Source organism: Meleagris gallopavo, chromosome 20, assembly GCF_000146605.3.
Source record: "Meleagris gallopavo isolate NT-WF06-2002-E0010 breed Aviagen turkey brand Nicholas breeding stock chromosome 20, Turkey_5.1, whole genome shotgun sequence".
Taxonomy (NCBI): domain Eukaryota; kingdom Metazoa; phylum Chordata; class Aves; order Galliformes; family Phasianidae; genus Meleagris; species Meleagris gallopavo.
Window position 1 is genome coordinate 5207111 of NC_015030.2, and position 22495 is coordinate 5229605.

General features: G+C 40.3%; 1 protein-coding gene across 2 annotated transcripts; it reads left to right on the forward strand.

Annotated features, from left to right (window-relative positions):
- Positions 1-44: 44 nt before the first annotated feature.
- Positions 45-21794, forward strand: CSNK1D (casein kinase 1 delta). 2 transcript variants are annotated; one of them, XM_010721363.3, is made up of 10 exons: positions 48-813; positions 5644-5754; positions 7174-7322; positions 7802-8030; positions 8400-8570; positions 9918-10066; positions 10644-10815; positions 11182-11321; positions 16828-16894; positions 18668-21794. In XM_010721363.3, exons 1-9 carry the CDS (start codon positions 738-740, stop codon positions 16858-16860), a joined length of 1230 nt encoding a protein of 409 aa, XP_010719665.1. In that variant the 5' UTR covers positions 48-737; the 3' UTR covers positions 16861-16894; positions 18668-21794. The 2 variants fall into 2 exon arrangements, with proteins under 2 accessions (XP_003211507.1, XP_010719665.1); XM_003211459.4 differs by lacking the exon at positions 16828-16894 and having other exon boundaries at positions 45-813.
- Positions 21795-22495: the final 701 nt, after the last annotated feature.

The following is a 22495-nucleotide window of genomic DNA, read 5'->3' on the forward strand; positions in this document are numbered from 1 at the left end:
GGTTATTTTTGGTTTGGTTGGGTTTTTTTTGTTGTTTATTTATGAAAGTTATTGCCTGGAGGAACGAAGACCACGTTCATTGGGAAACTGGAGGACTGATAACCATAAATCTTGGAGGACTGGCGGCGCAGAGCGGTAAAAGCAAAGAGACTCCACTACCGCGTTGTACACGCATGCGTGTTACTGCCTGGAGGATCGGAGACCGTAGACACTGGCGGAGCAGACAGGTTAAGGGAGGAAGCGCATGCGCGGTAGCGATTGCCGGGCCGGCTGCGTAGGCTACGGAGCACGATGGGAAGGGCAGATGAGAAGCCAAACTGGTCCGCAGATGCGGGACGCCACTCGCGCTCCCCGGCAACGCCCCCGTTGCTAAGGAAGTGAGGTCACGCAATATGGCGGCTCCCCGGCAACCCTCCGTTGCTAAGGAGGTGAGATCACGCAATATGGCGGCTCCCTAGCAACGCCACAGGCAGCGCGCCCCGCCCCGTTGCTAAGGAAGTGAGGTCACTCAGTATGGCCGCTCGGGGCCGGAGTTGCTGAGGGGTCGGTGTTGTGGGGAATCCGCGTCCATCCTTCTCAGGAGTTACGAGGGCGGTGTTGCCCGCCTCGCCAGCACCGAGCGCCGGGACTGAGGCCGCGATGGCACCGGGAACGACGAGGCTGTGAGACAGAAGAGCGCGGGCCTACAGGGTGGGCAGAGCAACAGAACCGGGTCGCGGCCGAAACGAACCGCCGCCATGGAGCTGAGGGTTGGGAACAGGTACCGGCTGGGCCGGAAGATCGGGAGCGGCTCCTTCGGCGACATTTACCTGGGTAAGGAGCGGGGCTCGCTGGGGACGTACCTGGGGGGGTCTGTGAGAACGCTGGGGCCGTGCTGGGCGCCGCTCTCGTGCTCGTTCCCGGCACTCAGGGTGCGACCCGCGGGGCCTTGCCTCACCCTAAAGGAGCTCAGGTAGCGCTGCCCGCCGGGAAATGGCCACTGGTGCGTCGTGCCTCGCTGCCAGCACAGCGCTATGTTTCCTTCACATCATGTCCTAATTTAGACAGTGTGGACGTCAGGACTCCTGGATTATTTGGCTGCCTCTTAACGTTGTTGTTTGGTGACCTTGGGCGTTGTTATTTGTCTCGTCTGTAAAAGGGGAAAAGGTTTGGGGAAAGAAACGCGAGCATCAGCATTAAATATCACTGCAGTGCACTGGGAAAAATCGCTGTCACAGGGATGCTGCTTTCACCTACAAGGCCTAAAAAGAAATATCACTGAACTAACTGATGACAAGTTAAAAATGCATCAAATCCTTAAGAAAAAGAATCAGTACTTTAGCTGTCCTCTTGCTTGAATGCTGCCCTTGTGTCTTGAGGTGTGTAGCTTATTTTGCTGCTGCAATCTGTGTGATTGTGAAGTCTGTGGGATAGGGCTGCCTTTACCCGCTGGTTTATGGAGCTGTCTGTCGTAATGGCTCACTGCTGATGATTCCAGCTGTGCCAGCAGGCATTGGGCACACCAAGTTCTGAAAATGGGTGTGTTGAAGATAGTCACAGTATTCTACAAACTCTCAAACTGTAAGGAATAGATTAAATACACATAAATATTCTTTATAGATACAGATATTTATGCTGCTACATAGAAATGAGCATTTTATGTTTGAAACTTGAGGTAACCCGGGAAAGTAGAACAAATAACTGGAGGGGAGGAACTTGCAGGCGTTAAAGTAGGTTAAATTCACATGTCTGGAGAGTGAAAACATCCCTAGCTCATGTATGGTATATTTTGTGGTGTACACAGCACATAAATGTATTTTACTTCCAGGCAACGATACCTTTTTGTGTTGCAGTATGCAGTTGGTCTTCTGAAATAATTTATTAGCTGAAGCTTGTTGATTACAGGTAATGAAACGCTGCTTCTCCATAATACAGATCATCATCTTGATGAAGATTCCATGTTTCCAGCCATGTGGTTGTGTAGAGGCAGAGGATGTGATTCGTGCTCTCCATAATGCTTGTGTAAAAGAATGAAGAGTGCTGTCAGAGAGGACGTGGTGACACTTTGCAAAAGCTTCATTAGTGACCACTGCTGCTTTAAGGCAGCAGTTAAAATCTGAAACATCTTGCTGTGATTTGAGGCGTTCGTACTAAAGATTTGACTGCTGTAAATTAAATGGTGAAGAGTACAGTTTTAAAGTGCAAGTAGAGTAAATGTATGCTTTGTAATCCAGGTTAACTGCTGGGTAGAAGCTAAACGACTCGGTTATTACTCTCCCATGTATGGAAGCTGGCTGGGAAACGTTTCATCTGTCACTTTTATCTTAATGTACACAGCCCACAGCAGGAAAGGCTTTCAGGTGTCAGTGTTTCTCTCTTTATTCCTGCAACTTTTCATGCAAGAATTCCTAATCTCAGATGTTGTCCTTTCTACCCCTACATTCTCAGTGTAGATCTACAATTAATTCTCACTGTGGGCATTATGCGTGCCTCAAATTTTGTTCTTCTTAAGCAATCAGTGTGGATTGATAATTACATCTTATTACAAGTGTGATTCCTGAGCCATCCGCTAGCAAAGAATGATTTGCCTTAAAGATCCAGCTAATGGCACGGTTATCTGTTTCCAAGGCAAAATGCTGTGTCAAGAACTTAAATATTGTGGTCTTTTGTGGAGGATGGTTTGCTTTGCCAGCCGTTTGTGGCAAAACAGAGGCTTTCAAAATCTGTGCTTTTGGTGATAATGAAATGTGTTTAACAACAAAAAGGCTCTGCTTGGTCGTTCAGGCAGTGCGCAAAGCCATGTACAATTTACTTCTTGCATTCTTTCAGAGCTTAGGATTAATTAATTTAAGTACAATTATTTCTGATAGCTCTCGGTACATTTGTGAGCTTCCATCTGTTTTGTGCCTGGGAGGGAAATATTACAGCTCTTCTGGGCTCACTTAGCATAACAGGGTCCATAGCACAGAGCTCTGAGATGCTATGGTGAATGAAGTACCACGGACGATTATAAGAAAATAAAAGTGAAGAATTTGGTGTACCTCTGCCTTATGAAGTTCCTGTGCACAGGAAAGAATAGCATGGATTGCCAGATATCTTATATAGTAAAAAAGATGAGCAATGTTCAGGAAAAGAATCGGGGTAAGCATCTGTGTTTGGCTCCACCCACAAGGCCAAACAGATAGGAGTCATGCAGGCATTGCAGTCACAGTGTTTTCATGACTTTTTTCACTGCATCTCTTTTCTTAGAGGTGGTCTTTGTGTTGTAAACTAATTAAATAACCTCCAAGCTTTGCCTTTTGGCAGAGGATTTTGCAATTTCAACTTGGAATTTTCCTACTTAAAGTGAAATATTTTCATGACTCGTTATTTTTACCTCCATACTGTGCCTCTTCTCATTGTGCTGCTTTTTAATTATCAGTTGTAACTGCTGATTATTTTAACATTTTTCTTAAAGGAAATGAATCCTTTTGTCATTGCAGAATTATCTTAGAAATGTGCCGTGGTTTGTGTGAGGAAGGAACTGAACGTTTTGAGTTGCATTCCTGGGGAGAATGATTTGTATTTTCATTCCCTGCGAGACTCATATTTTAATTATGTTATTTTTAATAGAAAATCTTCACGGAGAGGGTGTATATAGAAGTGAAGTCTTGGTTAAGGACTTCATCCATCATAGGTGATGCAGGCCTCTTGGGAACAGCAGATATCCCAAGAAATGATCTCTGGTGTTGAGACCGTGGTTTGTCGAGCAGTGGTGAGCAGAACTTGATAGGGAATACAGCAAATCTTGATTTTCCTTTTTGCAAGCCTTGCCCTGGTCAGGCACAGATGTCTGCAGCTATCTGTGTGCAGGGTGCGCCTTTCAGTACCCTCTGGCATCAGTGTTTTGGTCTGCTTATCGAATGGCAGAGAAGAGCTGTCTGGAGAAGCTCATATGGTTGGTTTTTACACTAAGGCTGTGACTCTGGGATCTGTTGGGTGCCTTGAGGCAGGGCAGCCCAAGGAGCATTCCTTCAAAGGGTCATAATGTTTGGACTTCAGCAGGCAGAAATCCGTGGGGGTTCCTGTAGATTCAGACTCCTTCATATTCTTTGTTTCCTCAAAGACTTGTGGGAAATATGAAGAAAATAAGGGAGAAGTTTCATTGGGAGCTTTGGTTACTTATTAAGAATGCTAGAGGTGTTGTTGGTACCCTGTGAGTGCTCAAGAGCACGTGAAGTAGTTTCAGAATGAAATAAACTTGCCTTGATCCTTAGGTAATGGATCTGCCTGTAAATTCCTTACCAGATTCATTACCAGTGTTACCCTAATTAACCTTGCTGGTGGCGAACAAGAAATGAAGGTGCTGTGGCATAAAGCTGAATCTTTGTATATGAGTTAAACATTGCTTTAAAGGTAGAAGCAGAGGGTAGAGCAGAAGGCTTGGTTAACAGAGTGAGTTCTATGGCAGTGTTACAGCCTGCGTTACTCAGTGTAATCGTACATGAATGTGAGGATGGATGGAATTCTGAGGTAACACAGCTGAATAAATTTATGTTCATAACACTAATTGCAAACTGCAAGACTGGGAAGATGTCAGTTTCAAATGACGTGCCAGTGAAACAACAGGAAATTCAGTGCGCGTCACTGAAATCTGTGGTACGAGGTGTTAAACTGCCTTTATACCCACGAGGTGATAAAGCTCTGAAGTTGCTCTTTAATCCCAAGAAGAAGATTTTGCAATGATAGCTCTGTGAATATGGCTTAGTACTCGGTAATGGTCAGAGAAAAGCATGTGGGGAAAATGTAGATAAGCAGGAAAAATGATAAGTGTGCGTTTGTCTCTTAGTCATGGTGTGTGACCCTCAGAGTGGGCACTGTTGAGCTGGAAATGATGAAAATGAGTGAAACAAGGAATAAGTAGAACCGTAAAAACGACTCTCATGAAGAATGAGGAGGGCTTTTGAGCACTGATGAGTTACGAGAGTAAAATACTGCAGAAGTCTATGAAATCCTGGATGTCATAAAGAGTGCATAGTGTGATCACTTACTGCCTTTGCTAACAAAAAGCAGACCTCCAAGGAAGCTTTTGGAAACAGATAAGAACAAATAACAGATGATGGCACCTCGTGATCCTAAACTATGAGGTAATGGAGCAGAGAGCCATGTTCTGCAAGTAGGGAGTTGGCTCTATAGCTGAGAAGTGTCACACAAAAATACTAAACCCTATTTCTTGTAGTTCTTAAGTAGTGCTGCTGTGCTGTGGTGGCTTTTCTTGACTGATTACCAATTTTTAAGAATGTTTTTCCCTGTAGATGTTTCATCTTCAGAAGTGATGAAGTAAATCAGTTTTGGTTCCTTGTTTCCTGGAACAAAAACTGTGGGTTGGTAGGGATACTCACCACCCTTAAAAAAATCATTGTGAGCACTGCAAGCTGGAAGTGGAGGGACTCCTCTCAAGACACACCCGTGTCTGTTTTTTTTTTTTGTGTAGGATAGCAGGTCTTGGTTTCCTGAGCTACAATATCTAATGCTTTTCTCTTAAACTGCTAATCTGCAATGACTTAATCTCTGAATCTTTGCCATTGAAAATTAACTTGTCGTTGTATGTTTTGTTTCAGTCTCGACGAAGGAAACTCACTCTAAAAATACTTTGACCAATATTTTACATTTTTCTTGTTTTAGGAACTGATATTGCTGCTGGAGAGGAGGTTGCAATTAAGCTGGAATGTGTGAAAACCAAACATCCTCAACTCCACATCGAGAGTAAAATCTACAAAATGATGCAGGGTGGAGGCAAGCAAACTTTCATTCTTCAGCAGTTGGGTTGTTTTTCTTTTTTTTCACATTGTATTTGATGTATCTGCCACCTGTAAGTATGTAATGGTTCAGAGCTCTTTCAGTAGAGGGGAAGGTGGAAGAATAAGTGAAGAGCACTGCCTCAGTTCTTATGTGAGGTAGGGTTTAACCTGGTTTGCTCTGATGTAGGAGCACAATTCTAAACTTAGTAAATTCAGGATAATTTTTTGTTTCATGTGCTAGCATTCCTTCATCTTCCTTGCAGTAGGTGCTCTAAGATATAATGGCATTAGTAATAGAGAACAGGAGAGAAATATCTATGTGGTGTTTATCCTGGCCCACAGAGAAATCAGTCATGTTTGAGAGTTCTGCAGTGTAAGAGTCTCATTACAGCCTGCATGTAATGAGGGGTAAAATATTTCCTGTATGGGTTTGCAAAGGCCTCGTTGGCTTCTTCTCAGAATGAACAGTGCAGGGGTAGGTGGCAAAAGTTTAGTAATGGCCCAAACAAGGATTTTTCTGTGAAAGAAATTTAGGAAAAAATAATCTGCAGTAAATAAGAGTGAGAATTCTAAATGAGTTAATTACAATCTAGATGATTATAAGCTGGGTTGTCTTTAAGGTCACATTCAATTTGCCATTCTATGATTCTAGAAGTGTTTCTATACCTCTTCTAAAGTGCATAATTGAAGAGAAGATACTTGAAATCCTGACTGAGGCTATCTACAGGTTTAATTCAAGACATCTGAGCATTTTTTCAGTTCTTTGTGGAATAGTTTTCCCCAGGTATCTCCATAAAGTGAATCTGACTTCAATTTTCCATCTAGATGAATAGCAGTATATAATGTTTCTTATGAACAAAGCTGTCTTGGTAGGGATTCACCAAACAACAAATGTCTCTGAACTAGAGGGAAGGCAAGAACATGAAGTGAGGGTGAAAATGCATTCCAAATTGTAACCTAAAAAAGAGATATTTTACACTAATTTTGTAGGCTTTGAAACTAATAATTTGATTTCTAAAGCAATAAAACTCAGTGGTTTGTCAGTGTCTTTATTTTCAGGGTTCTGATTTTCTCCTTATTGCTGTTTTGGAGACTCCATGAATGTTTATACATGCAAAGCACTTAAGGTTGAAATCCAGCAAAACCACTGGCTACTTGCAAGTTGCAAGCAAAACACAAAGGCTGGAAGGGAACTGGGCAAGAAGGCAGCTATTTTCAGATCTCTTGAGCTCCAGATTTGTGTTGGTCCAGCTGTGAAGGGATCAAACACTTAATTTCAAAATGCCTCCAAAATATTAAGGGTCACATTGACAGTAATGACTCCTAGAGTTCATCTAAAGAGCCCTGAAGATCTTTGTTTACCAACTTCATAAATGAAATTGTTATGCTTAATAAACTGTTTCCTTTTTTCCAGTGGGTATCCCCACTATTAAGTGGTGTGGTGCTGAAGGGGATTACAATGTCATGGTGATGGAGCTGCTGGGACCGAGTCTTGAAGACCTCTTCAACTTTTGTTCAAGGAAATTTAGTCTCAAGACAGTGTTGTTACTTGCTGACCAAATGGTAGGGAACTGCATTGTTGTTTGTGACTGCGAAGCATGTTAAGGTTGAAATGTCTTGAGTGACCATGGCCAGCTGTTATTTTATTTAATGTTTTGTTTATATTTATTTAGAGGTGAAGAGGATGTATTATTAGAGGGGAGGGGGGAACTCAAAATGAGTTTTATTGAATATAAAATGTTATATCAAAAGTGGTTACAGAGCTTTAATTTGGTTTTAAAACTGGATGTGATCCTGATGTTAGGCTCAAATATGCAGGAAGTTTTTAGAAACAAATGTAAAATATACACAGAGGAAGAGCTGGAGGAGAAGGCATATTTATTGTCTTCTAAATTATTCTCTTTAATGCCCTTTTGCAATAAAATCATCTTTATCTGGTTTACCACTAAGACAGTGTGATAGTAGTGATAACGGTGCTAGTGTTTTTCTGAGAGAACAGGGAACGACTGATACCTCAATTATTTTTTGTCCTCTGTACGTAGATCAGTCGAATTGAATATATTCACTCTAAGAATTTCATCCACCGAGATGTGAAGCCAGACAACTTCCTAATGGGCCTGGGGAAGAAAGGCAATCTTGTCTACATCATAGACTTTGGATTAGCAAAGAAGTATCGGGATGCCCGAACTCACCAACATATCCCATATCGTGAGAACAAAAACCTAACAGGAACTGCCCGTTATGCATCCATCAACACTCATCTTGGAATTGGTGAGCTGGGAAAAGAAATGAATAGAACCTTCACAAGAGCTGATGCACATATTATCATTGCAAGTTGATGTTGCTTTTTTGGGGGGCGTAGAGGACAGTCCCTGTTTCTGGCACTCGTGACACAGTATGCTTGGGTTTGTGCCTCTTGGGGTGGGGTTCAGTTTGTAATTTCAAGGAATTAACATATTTCTTCAGTAATTGCAAGGGTGATCTTTTTTTTTCTAGTGCTGGGTGAGCTTAACATGGATGTAGTGACTTTCATCTATCTGTTTTTTTTTTAAGGATTTTTGACACGTTATTGCTCAGTCTTCTGTTTTATTTCCACTAGATAATGAAACCTAATGAGTCCACTTTTTTATGCTGTTGTAGAGCAATCTCGCAGAGATGACTTGGAGTCCTTGGGCTATGTACTGATGTATTTTAACCTGGGCTCCCTCCCCTGGCAGGGACTGAAAGCAGCAACAAAGAGACAGAAATACGAACGTATCAGTGAAAAGAAAATGTCTACACCCATTGAGGTTTTGTGTAAAGGATATCCTTGTAAGTTGCTCTTTTGTGGCACTAGGCCCACGTATTCATTTTTTAGTGGTATGTCTTTTTTACTTATGCTGTCTAGCTCCTCTGTCAGAATGTTTGAAGCATATTTGCAGTCATCTTGACTTTTTTTTCCCTACAATTGGGCATACTCACGGTAACGACACTGTGCTTTCAAGACAAGAATCTTTGTGTTCATAAACTGTTTCTACTTAGCCTCTGTCTTAACCATTAGTAAGCAATCACTGTGGTGCTCTTGAGTTTGAAAGATAGCATGGTGTGTGTGATCTGTGTTGTGTGTGCATGCATAGATACTGGCTGGATGACTCTGACAGCCTAATAACTTTTTGAGAAGCTGCCCATCTCTTCGTGTGTGGGTGTTCTTTCTTGGATAAACCAGATTGTACAGTCAGTTGTACCTACTGCAGTTGTGTTGTTCTGGAATTGTCATTCCAAGTTCATCCAGTCTGGCCTGACCATGGCCAGTATCTGTGAGGGGTGTAGGAATCCCTTCACATCCTGGCATCATCCCTCAAAATGTTGTTTCTTAATTTGGTTTTTACACCATAGTAATAAATAAGAATTTCTCATCCATGCAGAATAATGTTTTAAAGCTTGTTAACATATTAGCTACCCTCAAAGAACATTGCTCACCTTTCATGAAGTGGTCTCTCTCTGTTCTTTCCTTGCCCTGTCCTTTGTCAGCTAAGAATGATGGTGGGAACTGTAGCTATGATTAGGGTTGTATGAAAGCTTATTTTCTTTTGAGTGTTTCAGAAGTCCTGTTGTGCATGTTCCTTTATTAACTATTTCTTTCATCTGGGGTTAACAGTCAGAAGATAGTCAACTTTTCTTGTGCTGTTTGCTAAAATTCCTTACTTAATGTGAATTATTAATACGTCGTTTTAGCTGGAAAGCCTTGAAGTCAAGAGCTGGTAGATTGACACTGATGTATCTCTGGAGCACTGAATTCACAGCAATGATCTGGTTTTGCTGCATAGCTGGTATTTTAGCAAAGAGATGCTAATCTGTGCCCTGCAATACATTATGTTTAAATGCATTCAGAGCAAAGAAAGGCAAGTAAATCATTTCTTTGCTGAAATATAGTTTTAAACCTTTCTTCTTAATCCTCACGCAGTCCTCCTTGCTATTGATAAAGACGAATAATTTTCTTTTCAGACCATACTTGGCAGAGGGGATATAGTGTTACTTTCAGTAGATGTCCAGTGTTACTTCAGTATTCTTGTGTTTGAGAGATTGTGATTGTGGTGGTGTTTTTTTTTTAACTTGATTCTGAATCATAAAAAGCAAATGTGAAGCTGAAAGAGAAAAACAGGCTTTCTTTTATTGCAGCTGAATTTGCCACGTACTTGAACTTCTGCCGTTCTCTTCGTTTTGATGACAAACCTGACTATTCTTACCTAAGGCAGTTATTCAGAAACCTCTTCCACCGACAAGGCTTCTCCTATGACTATGTGTTTGACTGGAACATGCTGAAATTTGTGAGTAGCTGGCATGGCTTTCTAAAACAATTTTTTGTAATGCTGGTGTTTGTTTTTTTTTTTTAATCACACTGTCAATTTTGGGTTCTTAACTGATACCTTAAGTGTGTTTTGTCCCAGAAGGTTTATTGCCTTAAAAACAAGGGGAGGAGGGGGAAGTAGGGAAAAGCAGGACATACAGGAGGCTTTAGATTGGGATTTAATGCCAAAGTTGTAGTTACAGGATTGTCAATGTAGGAGGCTTCCTAAGGTGCTTCCTTCTAGACAGTTGCCACGTTGGTAGCTGAATTCTTATTTTCTCCTATCTTGATCTCTAGCACAGGTCACATGCAGCAGTTTAGGAAGTGTCCAGCTGCCATAACAGTATGTGTGTGTATTAGCAATTAGCAATTTGAAGACCCTCCATGCAATTCTATGAACTGAATCTATGATTGTTCTCAAGAAATCTTACCGAGATGTTGATACCCAGTCAAATGTCAAGTTCTTCAAACTTCAGTTCTTTATTTTCAATATTTATCCAAATGCATAGCTGTAAGCTCAGTAATTCCTTAAGTTGTTCACTAGTCCTGACCCATAGGGTGCAAGCAGAGGGGCTGAAGATGCTGAACGTGAAAGGAGAGAACGAGAGGAGAGGCTGAGGCATACACGGAACCCAGCTGTGCGTGGATTGCCCTCCACTGCTTCTGGCAGGCTGAGGGGAACACAAGATGTAGCTCCTCCTACTCCTCTTACCCCAACTTCACATGCTGGTAAGTAAGCAAATATGTGGGCAGATGCACCTCACAGACTGCTCTAATTTGCAGTTTGTTCCTGGTCATTGGAATTTGAAAATAAAATAAGGGTTTGGGAGTGGTATTTGTTTGAGTGAGTCAGCATTTGGACTGTTTGCCTGGTTGTTTTTTGCTTTTCCTTTTTAACTTTACGTTCAATCTATGGAAATTACACACACTCATTGCCAATTGCTACTTAGAGTTATCTGTGAATATAAGATGAAAGCCTTGATTTTTCTGGTTTGATCTTGTAGCATTTACATGTGCAAACAGCGTAATTTTCCCATTGACTGCATTCTTATTGCATTCCTCATCCTGAAAATTCTAATGCAGTTTTTCTTGCAGCCAACACATCTCCTCGACCAGTGTCTGGTATGGAACGAGAAAGAAAAGTGAGTATGAGGTTGCACCGTGGTGCCCCTGTCAATGTTTCATCGTCTGACTTAACGGGCCGACAAGACACCTCTCGCATGTCCACTTCACAGGTAAAAAAAATTCTTGTGTAATGGAAAAATGGGTGTGGTTTGATACAGTTAATTTGCCAGGTGAACATAGCAAGTAATTCTTGTGATCTCGTACTGATTTTTCAAGTTGAATAAATACTTGAAATTTGGCCTGAATGTTTGTGATGCTGGTGTAGACTGCTGTAATTTTTTATTGTTTTTATAGTCTTGTGCAAAAAGCATAAAATCCTCAAAGTACAAAAGGAGTCATTGGTGTATGTATTTGCACAATACATACCTAGAAGAAAATTTACCCTAAATTACAGGTCCTCCAGTTGGTGAGAGTCATGTTTCCAGATGAATAGAGCAGAGATTATTGGTGCAGAGTAGACAATGAATGATTGGTAAAAAACAGAAAAGAGTAGAAATCAAGAAATGCTGTAGTGCAGTACTTTAATTCTGAGCAGATAAGAAGCCACATACATGAATGATAAGAGAGGTCACAGTAGGCTCAGTTGAAGAAGATGGCAGGAGTATGAATGATGCAGTGATTCATAGCTGTAGTCTGCACTGAAATTATCCTCATTGATTTTGAGATCTTAATTTTAAGATTGGCAAATAATATTTTAAATATATTCTAGGTCTTATTCTGTTGCTGAAACTTTTTTTAAGGTATTTGCATAGACTAAGTAGTATCATTTATCTTCAGCCTTACCTGCACAGCACTGATACACTGCAACAGAGCTGAATGTTAAGAGGACTGGTGCAGTTCCCTACAGATTTTCAATTAATTCTTCAACACTGTGCTGGAGATCTAACTACATAATCTTTGCTGTGAACTGATACTATTCCTTGTTGTCAGAGCTGTTAATACAAATAAATTCAGTTCCTTTTCACTGCACAATTTAGTTGGCAGAATTAAGTATTTTGGATAATACATATTCTTATACATAAATCCTTAGCACTCTAGAGAGCTTTCTTTTAGATAAAGATGAGGTGGGTGTCTCTAGTGAAGACTGAAGGGGCAAGGTGTTGATTTTTGTGCATGGATTCGATATTGTGGCCTACAGCATAAATGAAAAAGTTCAGACAGTGGAAGGATTATGGAATCTAGTAAAATATAAATGCGTAGCTGACTTCATTTTCTTTCTGAGAATACAATAAAAGCATGTGAGATGGAATGAGGTTGCAAAAAGAATGCAAAGATGATGAATACTCATACTGAAGTTTTTCTTTTTTAATCGATTTCAAAATGCTTTTAGGAAAGAAGGAAACTTCCTTCCCTCAACTGTATAATGGGGATAGAAACAGGCCAAAAACCAAATGAGATATTGAAACTGTAAAACTATTTCAGTGCTTTTAGGCATATTCACATCAAAGGGTTCCAAGTATAGATGGTGCCATGTATCCCTTTAGCAGTGGTCCTGGCTTTAGCTTTTGCTCAAGATCTTGGATTTCAAGATGTCAGTAATTTGGATTAGAGTAGTGCTACTTTGGATTTACTTAAAAAAAAAAAAAAAAGACTCAGTTTCAGATCCTTGGATGGTAATGCAGATGATTTTAAGATAACAGAATCACAAAAGGACTGGAAGGGACCTCTGGAGGTCATCTAATCTGGATGATTTGGTTGCTTGAATTCTGTGTGCAGAATTCCTCATTCAAGCAGGTAGAGGCTGAATTGTATTGGAAAACCAATTGTGCTGTGGGTTAGTTTTCAACTGAATGAAGAGTTGAACAATGTAGTTGCACAAATGTTAGTGCTTGCACAAGGAACAAACAATGCAGGAGCAGAAATGGCTGGATGAAAATAGTTCACAGGTAAGGCTTTGTGTTGTCTTTGGTGGCAGGTCTTGGCAGTATAAGTTACTCACTGAAGTACAATTCCTGCCACCAAAAGTAGTTTTTCTAGGCAGAGATGTGTTTTTAAAAGAAGTACCAAAACTAAGAGGGCAGAACAGTGCACACTTAGGTTATCTGTACTCCTATATAGAGCGTGGCAAAATACAGATCTGGAGTTTTGGAAGCACCATTGCAGTTCTGGGCTCCTCAGTACAGGAGAGGAGCGTTGTGGAGGAGCATGGTCAGTGCAGGGCCAAAAAGATGAGTAAGGAATCATCTAAAATAGGAGCAGAGGCTGAGAGCACTGGATTCAATTAGTCTACAGAAGAAAAGGCTCAGGGAAGATAAACATCAAATATGCATAAAAACCTCCTAAGTCCATGTAGAGAAGGTGCAGCCTGACTCTGCTTGGTGTTCTCTAGTGAACAGGTGAGAGGCAGTGGAGACAGAGCAAAATGAAATTTCACTTAAACATAAAAAAAGACCTTCGCTATGACAGTGATCAAGCACTGGAACAGGTTCACCTAAGAGGCTGTGGAGAGTCTTTAGGAATATTCAAATCCCCAGTGCACCATGTCCTGAGCAGCCTGCTCTAGCTGACTGTGCTTTGGGCTGTGTAATTGGACTAGGTGGTCTCTAGAGGTCCCTTCTGACCTTGGCTATCCTGTGAGGTCATTATCCTGGATATTTGCTCAAATGTGAGGATGGTTTCCTAGTAAAGTATGAATGTCTCTGGCATTCTAAGCAAATTTCAGGTACTTTGTTGCCAGTCAGGCAAGGGTGTAACAGACATAACTGTAATTATGTTACTTGGCTGTGATAGCAATTAAACTTGATTAATCTGAATGTATCTTAAAGGTGTTTTTTTTCCTGTAGTACTGACTTGAAGCTCAGTGCGTACATTGCATTTTTTTCAATGCGTTACAAGGTTCGAAACATACAGATGGGCTTGCAAATGGGTTTTGATTCTGTCTAATTTGTAAAATAAGCATACTCTTGAGATTGTGTAGGAATATGGATGGGGTTTTTTTTGAGTAATCTTTAAATTGCCAGCTATATAATTTGTGGTGTGATTGCATATCTCTGTACCCACCCTTGAGCACTCTGCTTCAAGCATGGAATCACTCCAAGTATGGAATTTGACTTCTTTACAATAGCAGCCAGTCTGGTTCTTCTCTGGGTTTGTTAAATTAATCATTCATCACCTGTCATTTTCCCTTAGTTCTTACCAAGGCAGTGAACAGCTGCTGACCATTAGTGGTGGCTGAATAACAGAGAGATTGACTTCAATTTTACTTTATAGCTATAGCAAGTATCCATCCTGCATGGCAAGGCTATTAAGGATAATTTTGAGTAGGTGAGAAGAATATTAATAAAAAAAAAAGTATTCCATGTCTTATGAAAACAGTAAAGAACAGCAACTGCCTATCCATGTCTGTTTTCAGATATGTTAGTTTCCTTTGGGAACCTTGAGAAAATATGCTACCAGTGTTCCTTTCTCAGGAAGTGCTTAGACCACAGTCCAGGTAGAAAGCAACTTTTAAACTTTGTTGTCAAGATTTACAGATGCCATAGGTTAAAATCTACATGTTCTGTTACTTAGAACTGGATTGATTCATTTTGTTATGCTACTTGGATGCTTTGGAGGCACTGCTGCATTTGTAATCTCAACTCCCAGAGTAAGGGCTGCTGCTTGTTGAACTCTGGATGATGGAAACACGCAGGTGTTACTCAGTGAAGTGGTGGTGTGTTAAAGATGACTCCATGTTTTTATCTATCCTACTCTTTTGGTTTTTTTTTTCTCAAATGGTTTTAAATCCGTTTGGGCTGAAACTGGAAACAAAGGTTGGGGATGTAGATGGTGCAAACCAAACTTCCATTACAAAAAAATAGATCAGAGAAATTTGACACTCATGGAAAACCAGTGGTTGGTAAGAATAGCAAAATGGCCATAGCCATGTTTCTACCTCCAAGGCATTGTACCTCAGTCACCCCCATTAGGTAAGAGGAGTTCATTCAAATACCAACTAGTGAGACTTAGTGTTACCTGTGAAATGAGAAATCCTGCAACACGTGCTAATTGTACTTTTATTGATGGTAGAGAGTGAATGCAGTAGTTAAGAAACTGCAGGTTTTCAAGGCGGTTTGATGATAAATGGTGGTGAGAGCTGAGCAGTCACATAAAGCCTAATCAAATAAAAGGTGTGAGGCAGGACTCCAAAATCTGATATAATCAGGAGGTGGAGCCCATTGTCTCATATATGGAAACTATATCTGTGATAGGTAATGACTGAGCAGGCTGCAGTTCTGTGTTGCAGAGGTCAGCGTGATGTCATAATAGAGGGGTGTAATTTCATCCCTGAATATGTATATGATGCAGCACTTAAAAGGAATAAGAAAGGTTTTTCATCTCATTAATGAAATGGGTACTGGAATGTTGTCTAGGTCAGTTTTCAATTTCTTGAACAGCTGAGAAAGTAAAAGTAACAGAAGAGCTGTGAAAATTGTGCTTGGGAGAACATGATGTGTGATGAGGTTTCATACTGGTCTTTTCAGTTTGTCTGAAAGATGAGAGATCACCTCGATTTAGTTGAAGCAGAATTTTGGCAACAACAGTTATTGTTCTAACTTAAGTTTATGCAGAAAATATACATAAAGCTCCTTTTGCTCAGAGTTAAAATACTCATGTCTGGGGAGGAGTGATGCAGAGGTCTAAGCAAAGACAGCCACTGAGACAGCCTCTAAAAGACATAGAGGATCATCTGTTCCCTTTGTATTTGTGAGAAAGAACTGGATTCCTTTCCAGATGCCATATTCAGAGCTAAAGCAAACCTAAATTACTCATCTCAGTGCAGTGTTGTGATAGGAGCAGGCAGAGGGTTGCACCAGCTGCTTGAAGATTCTTGTACTATTAAGCTGTATGAATGAGTTGTTCACCAAGCCTCTATGTAGTCAGTTGTGAAACATAAAAGAAAAACTTAGTGAAGAAGGCATGAGGATTCCTATAAACACTGCTTTGAATCAGTTCTGTCAGTGCAGACTGCACAGACTGCATCACAGAAGTGTGATCATCCCAAGAGTGTAGGTGCAGGTGAGTAGCCTTCATTTCCATTCACAAGAGGTTTGGTCCTGTGAAAACCTGCTTCAGTTGGACTGCTCATGGTGCACAGTAAGTTGCTCGATATTATTTTGTTTTTTTCTCCTGAGTTTGTCATGTTCAGCACCTGACAGTCAAAGCTGTTACAATTCCTGTTGGTAACAGAGATATCTCTCCTTATCTGGAAGAAGAGATTGGAGTGCTGCACAAAAAACATTTGAACAGGTCTCCTTGAAAATAGAGGTTTTTAGAAAACCATGGCCAACACTGGCATCAAGAACTGAAGTGTTGTGCCACTTCACTGGGAAGAGGCAACATACTCCCAGTGCCTTTGCAATTTCCATCTCCTTATGAGCAAATCTTTCTCCATATACGTATCTTAGGCATCGTGCTCTGTGTTGTTCTTCTGATCATATCTGCTTTCTCTGAAGACTAACGATGTGCTCCTTGTACATACCTCTTAATATGGTAGAAATGTCTGATAGAAATCTGGAATCAGAGCTCTTCAAAAGATACGTTTGCAACTGCCAGTTTAGGTTGGATATTTGTAGACATCTTTATACACTGGGGCAGTGGAACCGTTACAAATTGCTGTCTTTTCCCCTACCTCAGAATAGCATTCCTTTCGAACACCATGGCAAGTAGCTGCTCGTCTCCTTTCGTTGGAAGGCAGCACGGGGTGAGTCCTTCTCCTTAGACACCAAAGCTTTGGCTGGGGTGGGGAAAAGCATTTGGAAACATCAGTCTTTGCTTCTTCTCGCATCTCATAGCTGAGCTGTGCCTTCCGGTCAGATGCTTGATGCAGCGTTGTTTTTCTCTAAAGGTAAAAAATAAATGTCCTTCCAAAAGTTGAATGACTGCTGCTGTTCCATTTGGATTTTGAGCAGAATTGACAAAAATAGTGGCTTGAAGGGTCCATAAAATCACTCAAGCATCAGCACTAAAGTAACCAGCTCTAAAATGGAGATGGTTTAGAATCATGGGTCTTTCCAGGAACGTTTTGCAGCAGTGTACCATCTATTCAAAAACAGATCAGCTTCAGAACTTTAAAAGCAAAACGCTTGTGTGAAGAATCAGTTAACTGTATTGCTCAAAGATGTCATTAATGGAATGTTCTGCTACAGAAGTCTGTGCTTTATGTTCTTCTCCATTCCTTAAGAGCTGTCATTTTTAAAAATGTTCAGATACTAATGAGAATCGTTTGAAACTTGAGCATCTCAGGGGCAGGCAGGCTTGGATTTGGGTACTTAGAACTCCTTTCCACTGTTCAGCATAGTAGAAGTTTCTGCCTCGCTGTGTGCAACTTTCAGCTTTGTAGTCCATTCTGCTTTTGGCAATAACAGATTTCATCGCAGAAATAACAAGTTTCAGTTAGAATCTGAACTTTGATAGCAGAAAGCTTTCCTAAGTATTTCAAGACCTTCTTCTTTGCTTTGCTTCTTGTTTTTTTTAAAAAAAAAAAGGCCATGAGATTTTTCTGTTCCTTAGTAAATTCTGTTGTCTAACTCCATCTGCTGCCTCAGTTCCTTTCTAAGGCCAAAGCTTGCACTAATCCTCTATCTCTAGTTGCCGAAGAATCCTGCTGTTCTCTTCTGTTTTTTCCTCCTGCTTTGTGTGCTTGGCTGACTGTGCACAGGCTGCTTCTTAAGCTGTTTTAACGTGAAAAGATCCGACTGTAAATTGCAGCTGAACACTTTGAATTCCAGTTATCAGAGCTTGTCTGAAAAATAAAAATTTGTTCAAGAAAAATAAAAAAGCAAACATTCAGCTTTGTGTTGAAAAGACCTGTGTGGAAGGAGTCCAGGTTCTGTTCTGCTTAGGGCTGTGTCTGCATTGTTTGGCCTTCACCGTATGTGTTACTATTTGCAGCTGCTTACAACTTAAAATAATGCTGATTAATGATTCAGCTATTTAGATATGTCTTGCTACTTAAATTGCAGTGATATGTGGTTGCTTTTTCACCTTCACAGCACAAGTGTTGTTGAAATAATATTACACTGTCACTGAAATAGGTCAAACTGAAGTAATCTGTGCAGTGACTTAACACAATGCTCAATGACAAATGAAAAGCTATTGAGAATATATATATATATATACTTTTTTTACCTTTTGGGATTTTTTCCAAGCTTTATTATTCATTTAGTCTATTTCTGCACATCGGTAGAGATTTAATCTGGTTTGGTCTTTCTTCTGTGCATGCTTATGTTCTGTTTACTTATCTTCAAAACATCTCCTGGCTGGAAAGGTAACTTTTCCATGTTAATTTCTAATAAAGGAGGAAAATACAGGGGACTTCGTGTAGCTAAAGGTGGGTGCAAAACACCATGTAGCTCACTGGATTATTAATTCACGTTCTCACTTCACACCAAATGATTTGAAAATACGTTGAGAGCCACTCTGGTGTTAACTGGAAGGATTTGTGCTGATGTTGTCTTGTTTTTGGCTTTGGTAGATTCCTGCTCGGGTAACTACCGGTGTTCTGCAGTCCACTGTGCACCGATGAACACTTATTTTGCCATGGAGGGCAGATAATGCATGGCTGATCTCCTATGTTATCAATGGCTTTACTAGCAAAAATACCCTGAACTAGAGTGGAAACAATACGACTGGAGTTCTCCATGTGACTTAAAAGGCACTTAGAGGAACATGGACAGACTCCAGCAGCTGCCATTACAGGACACTTGCCAGAAACCCAGTGACCTTAAGAGAACCCTGTGGTAACAGGGCTGGAGAAGGAAGATGGTTTACAGAGTTGACCGTCTGTTACTGGATGGCCATTTCAGTTTTCCCTCCACAGGCGGCAGACTTTACCCCCTTTTTATTATTCCACTGTAACTATAAATCTTTTACTTGGTTTAAGAAAGTTTTTGTATCATTTTGCTAAAATTATTGGCTTAATTCTCTGTAAAGAACTCTTGCTTTTCTCTGATTTAAAAATGTAGAATACAAGCAATCCTAAACTAAAGACAATGACTTGAAATTTGTTTAAAAAAAAAAATCAGTTTGGCAGGGAGCATGTAAATGAATCAAAGTCATCTGATTGTATTTAAACCGTTCACTTCTTTGTATTGTCTCATTCTGACTGAGAAGGTTTTCTCACAATTTTTAAAGCTGTTAAGAGTTTTACTTTACTGTTCAATGTCTTCATTCACACTTACCATTTACCTCCCCATGTAACACAAAGGAATTCTTATTGTTCTTTTGCGTAAAAGAGAATGGAAGACTTCGCAGGAGATCCTCAGCGTAGGAAAAATGGTGAAAATCAATTTCTTTTGTTAAGAATATGAAGAACAAAGTGAAAGACACTGGAGTTTAAATGGATGGTTTCAAATCCTGGTTTTATTGGTACCATTTTGTTTCCTGCACTCTGGGGTGGGTTAAGTTGGAGGGCATTGCAAGTGGACAATGCATGTTGCCACTTCGAATGAATGTCACATTTAGCATCTGTGTGTTCAAACAGAAACCAGCCACTCTTTTGATTCACACCTTCTGTTTCATGCCAAGGCTCAAAAAAGGAATTAAAGCGTTCTTGCTGTGAAATCCTGAGGATTTTTAGAACTCAGGTGTGTACCATATTTAATTCCAAACTGTATTCAACCTGAGTATTTCTAGAATCATTAGCTAGGAATGGATGGCTCGCTTTGGTTGTCCAAAAAACTGTTGCAGGTGTTGTTAGCAAAAAATGTCCTTATTAAATATGGGAAATGCTTTATATTATTGCCACTGTAAACAGTCTCATCATGCAAAAATAAGTATTTTGTCCAAGTAGTGCTTGAAACAGTACCAGAAGTAATCATACCATTATTACAGGAGTCATGGGGGTTCCGTGCTGGGAATGAAAATACACATACAAGGGTTGTTCAAGGTTTCTTATTGCAAGAAATTCTTCCCTGCTTAAAACCCAAACTGTTAAAGGCTTACTGGCCTTCCAAGTTTTAGGAAGAATGATTTTTTTTATTGTTTAAAATTGTGCAATTTCACTGTTCCCTCCCCCCAAAAGGATCCACTGATTAAATACAATTCATTTTCCTTTGGATGTTTTCAGGTGATTTCAGGACATTGAGTATTTGCTTGTGTGTACTCTGGGTCTGATGGGGCAGTGTGTTTTGGCTAGTGTAGTGGGAAAGCTAAAGAGCTGGATCCATATATAAGTTTGCATAAGAGAATTATTTCCTCAGTCACTATAACCTTTGGTATTTTAGGCATGTGCACTACCATTTGAACAGTTTTACACTTCACCATGCTTTCCTTGTAAATATTTGTGGTTAATAATGTACTGCTAGAGGGACTTGCAAAGGCAGCAGCCTCTTTATTCTCTCTGTATCTGGAACATTAGATTGCTGTGCTATACTTAAAAGTTGATTGCAGACTTCTAGAATTGTTCTCAGTTGTGGGCAGTTTTAATAGTTAAATTCCATCATGCAGGACATTGTTAGACTGTCTGTATAAACCTGTGTATTGGAAACCAGTATCAGAGCACTTCATTTGTACTACCACTGTATTTGTGTACTTTAACAATTGTGTAAATACATTCATAGTGACTTCTATTCTTCTTTGGTGTAACTTACTTAAAATGACTCTTTACTGTTTACTTGATGTAACTTTTTTTTAATCTTTTTTTAATGATTTCTGTACATAGAACGCTGTCCGTTGCAAAGGTTTGATGAACTGGTGATAGCTAGAATGTCAGCTGAAGGACTGAGGGTCAGAATGAAGAATGTAAGGTATGCAGGGGGAAAGAGACATCCATTGCTTTGCTGGCAGAGAGCTCCTCTTTTGTCTCTGTATGTTTCTGTTTGAGTGTTGCTTCTTTTCTAGAAGTCATCTTCACAAGAGCTTTATCTAACAAGAGATACGTTGTAGTGAGAGGAGGTACAGGACAGAGAACTGCTATTGAGACGATTGGTTACAGGAGGTAGGAGCAAAGCAACTATGTCCACAATGCCTTGTGTAGTACCAGCTTCTGCTATGTAGTCCTCAAAAGGAAATCTGAGGGCAAATACCTTCAGGAGTACTCTGTTTCTGATGAATAGGCCTTCAAAAGCTGGAAGTATTATTAGTTTAATCTCATTTAAAAACTATGTACTCTAATGTGGAAAACATCACCTGTGCTCCAGTTGTACATAAGCTTGATGGCTACCAAGTTCCTGACCTCTCTGTGGTACACATACCTTGAAAATAACTGAAAATAAATGTTACCCTGTAGCAGAGGTACTGAAGTAAAGGCCTTCAGGTAGTCTGTGTGTTCCACGTTAGCTTCACCAACGTACTTGAAAGCTCCCTTGGAGGAAGCTGTGTGGCACAAGGCAGCACCTCATCCTTCCTTCCTTCTGCTGCGGAGCAGGGCTGCCCCGAGCACAGCTCCTGCCTGTCTGCCTTTCTCCATGTTACAAATCTGAGTGGCAGCTGCTCTGTAAAAACTGCCTGGGGCAACGCTCACAGAAATGGAGTTTCCCAACGAGAACCTTTAAAGTGGAATTTTGGATGTGTGAGTAGATCATCGGCTGGAGTGTAACGTGTTCTTTTCAATCATATTTTTTCTTTGTAAAAGAACAAAATAAAAAAAAGTATTTATTTTATGGGGTTTTGTTAATTCTACTTGGCAAAAGCAGCTCCTTTTAACATTGCTCATTTCACGTGTACAAACAGTGCTGCTGTTTGTTTAATAGTGCTGAACCATATGGTCAGAAATGTAGGTTTAATTCAGTTGTGAGGAAGCTTAATCCACCATGGATTTAATCTTACAGCAGTGCAGCTCCTGCAGCTAACTGAATGAGACATGTTAGCGTGTTTTCGCCATTACAGACTGCAGCACTTCATTATTAAAAACAGTGTTGGTTTTTCAGGGCCTGCATTTTACTGACTGTGAAGCTGTACTGTATGAAGCACTTGTACCGTGCAGTATGTTTGTAACAGGAGAGCTCTCAGCAGCCTGATGTCAGTAAGAATCTGTTTCACAGCAGAATCCTGTTAGCTATCCGTGAGTATGTGCACAGGAGAACTGCTCTGACTGCTCAGATGTTTGTGAGGTTTTTCTCCTGAACAGAAATAGTATGATTTGGGTTCTTTGAAGCTGTCACGTGCTGCAGGCAGATGGACAACAGGAAAACTGGATGATCTATTTATACACAGTCCATGAAACAGCACAATACATAAAGAAGACAAAATAACTCCTTTAAAATGGTATCATTTCTTAATGTTACATGGGGGAAGTTTCTGCACTGTCAGACACGGGTAAGAACCATTAAAAAGAGCCATTAAAAAAAAAAAACAGATATAA

Coding starts and splice junctions, on each gene's coding strand:
- CSNK1D (XM_003211459.4), top strand. CDS start 738: ATGGAGCTGAGGGTTGGGAACAGGTACCGGCTGGGCCGGAAGATCGGG. Junction 814..5,643: donor CTTCGGCGACATTTACCTGG/GTAAGGAGCGGG, acceptor TTCTTGTTTTAG/GAACTGATATTGCTGCTGGA. Junction 11,322..18,667: donor CTCGCATGTCCACTTCACAG/GTAAAAAAAATT, acceptor TGGCTTTGGTAG/ATTCCTGCTCGGGTAACTAC.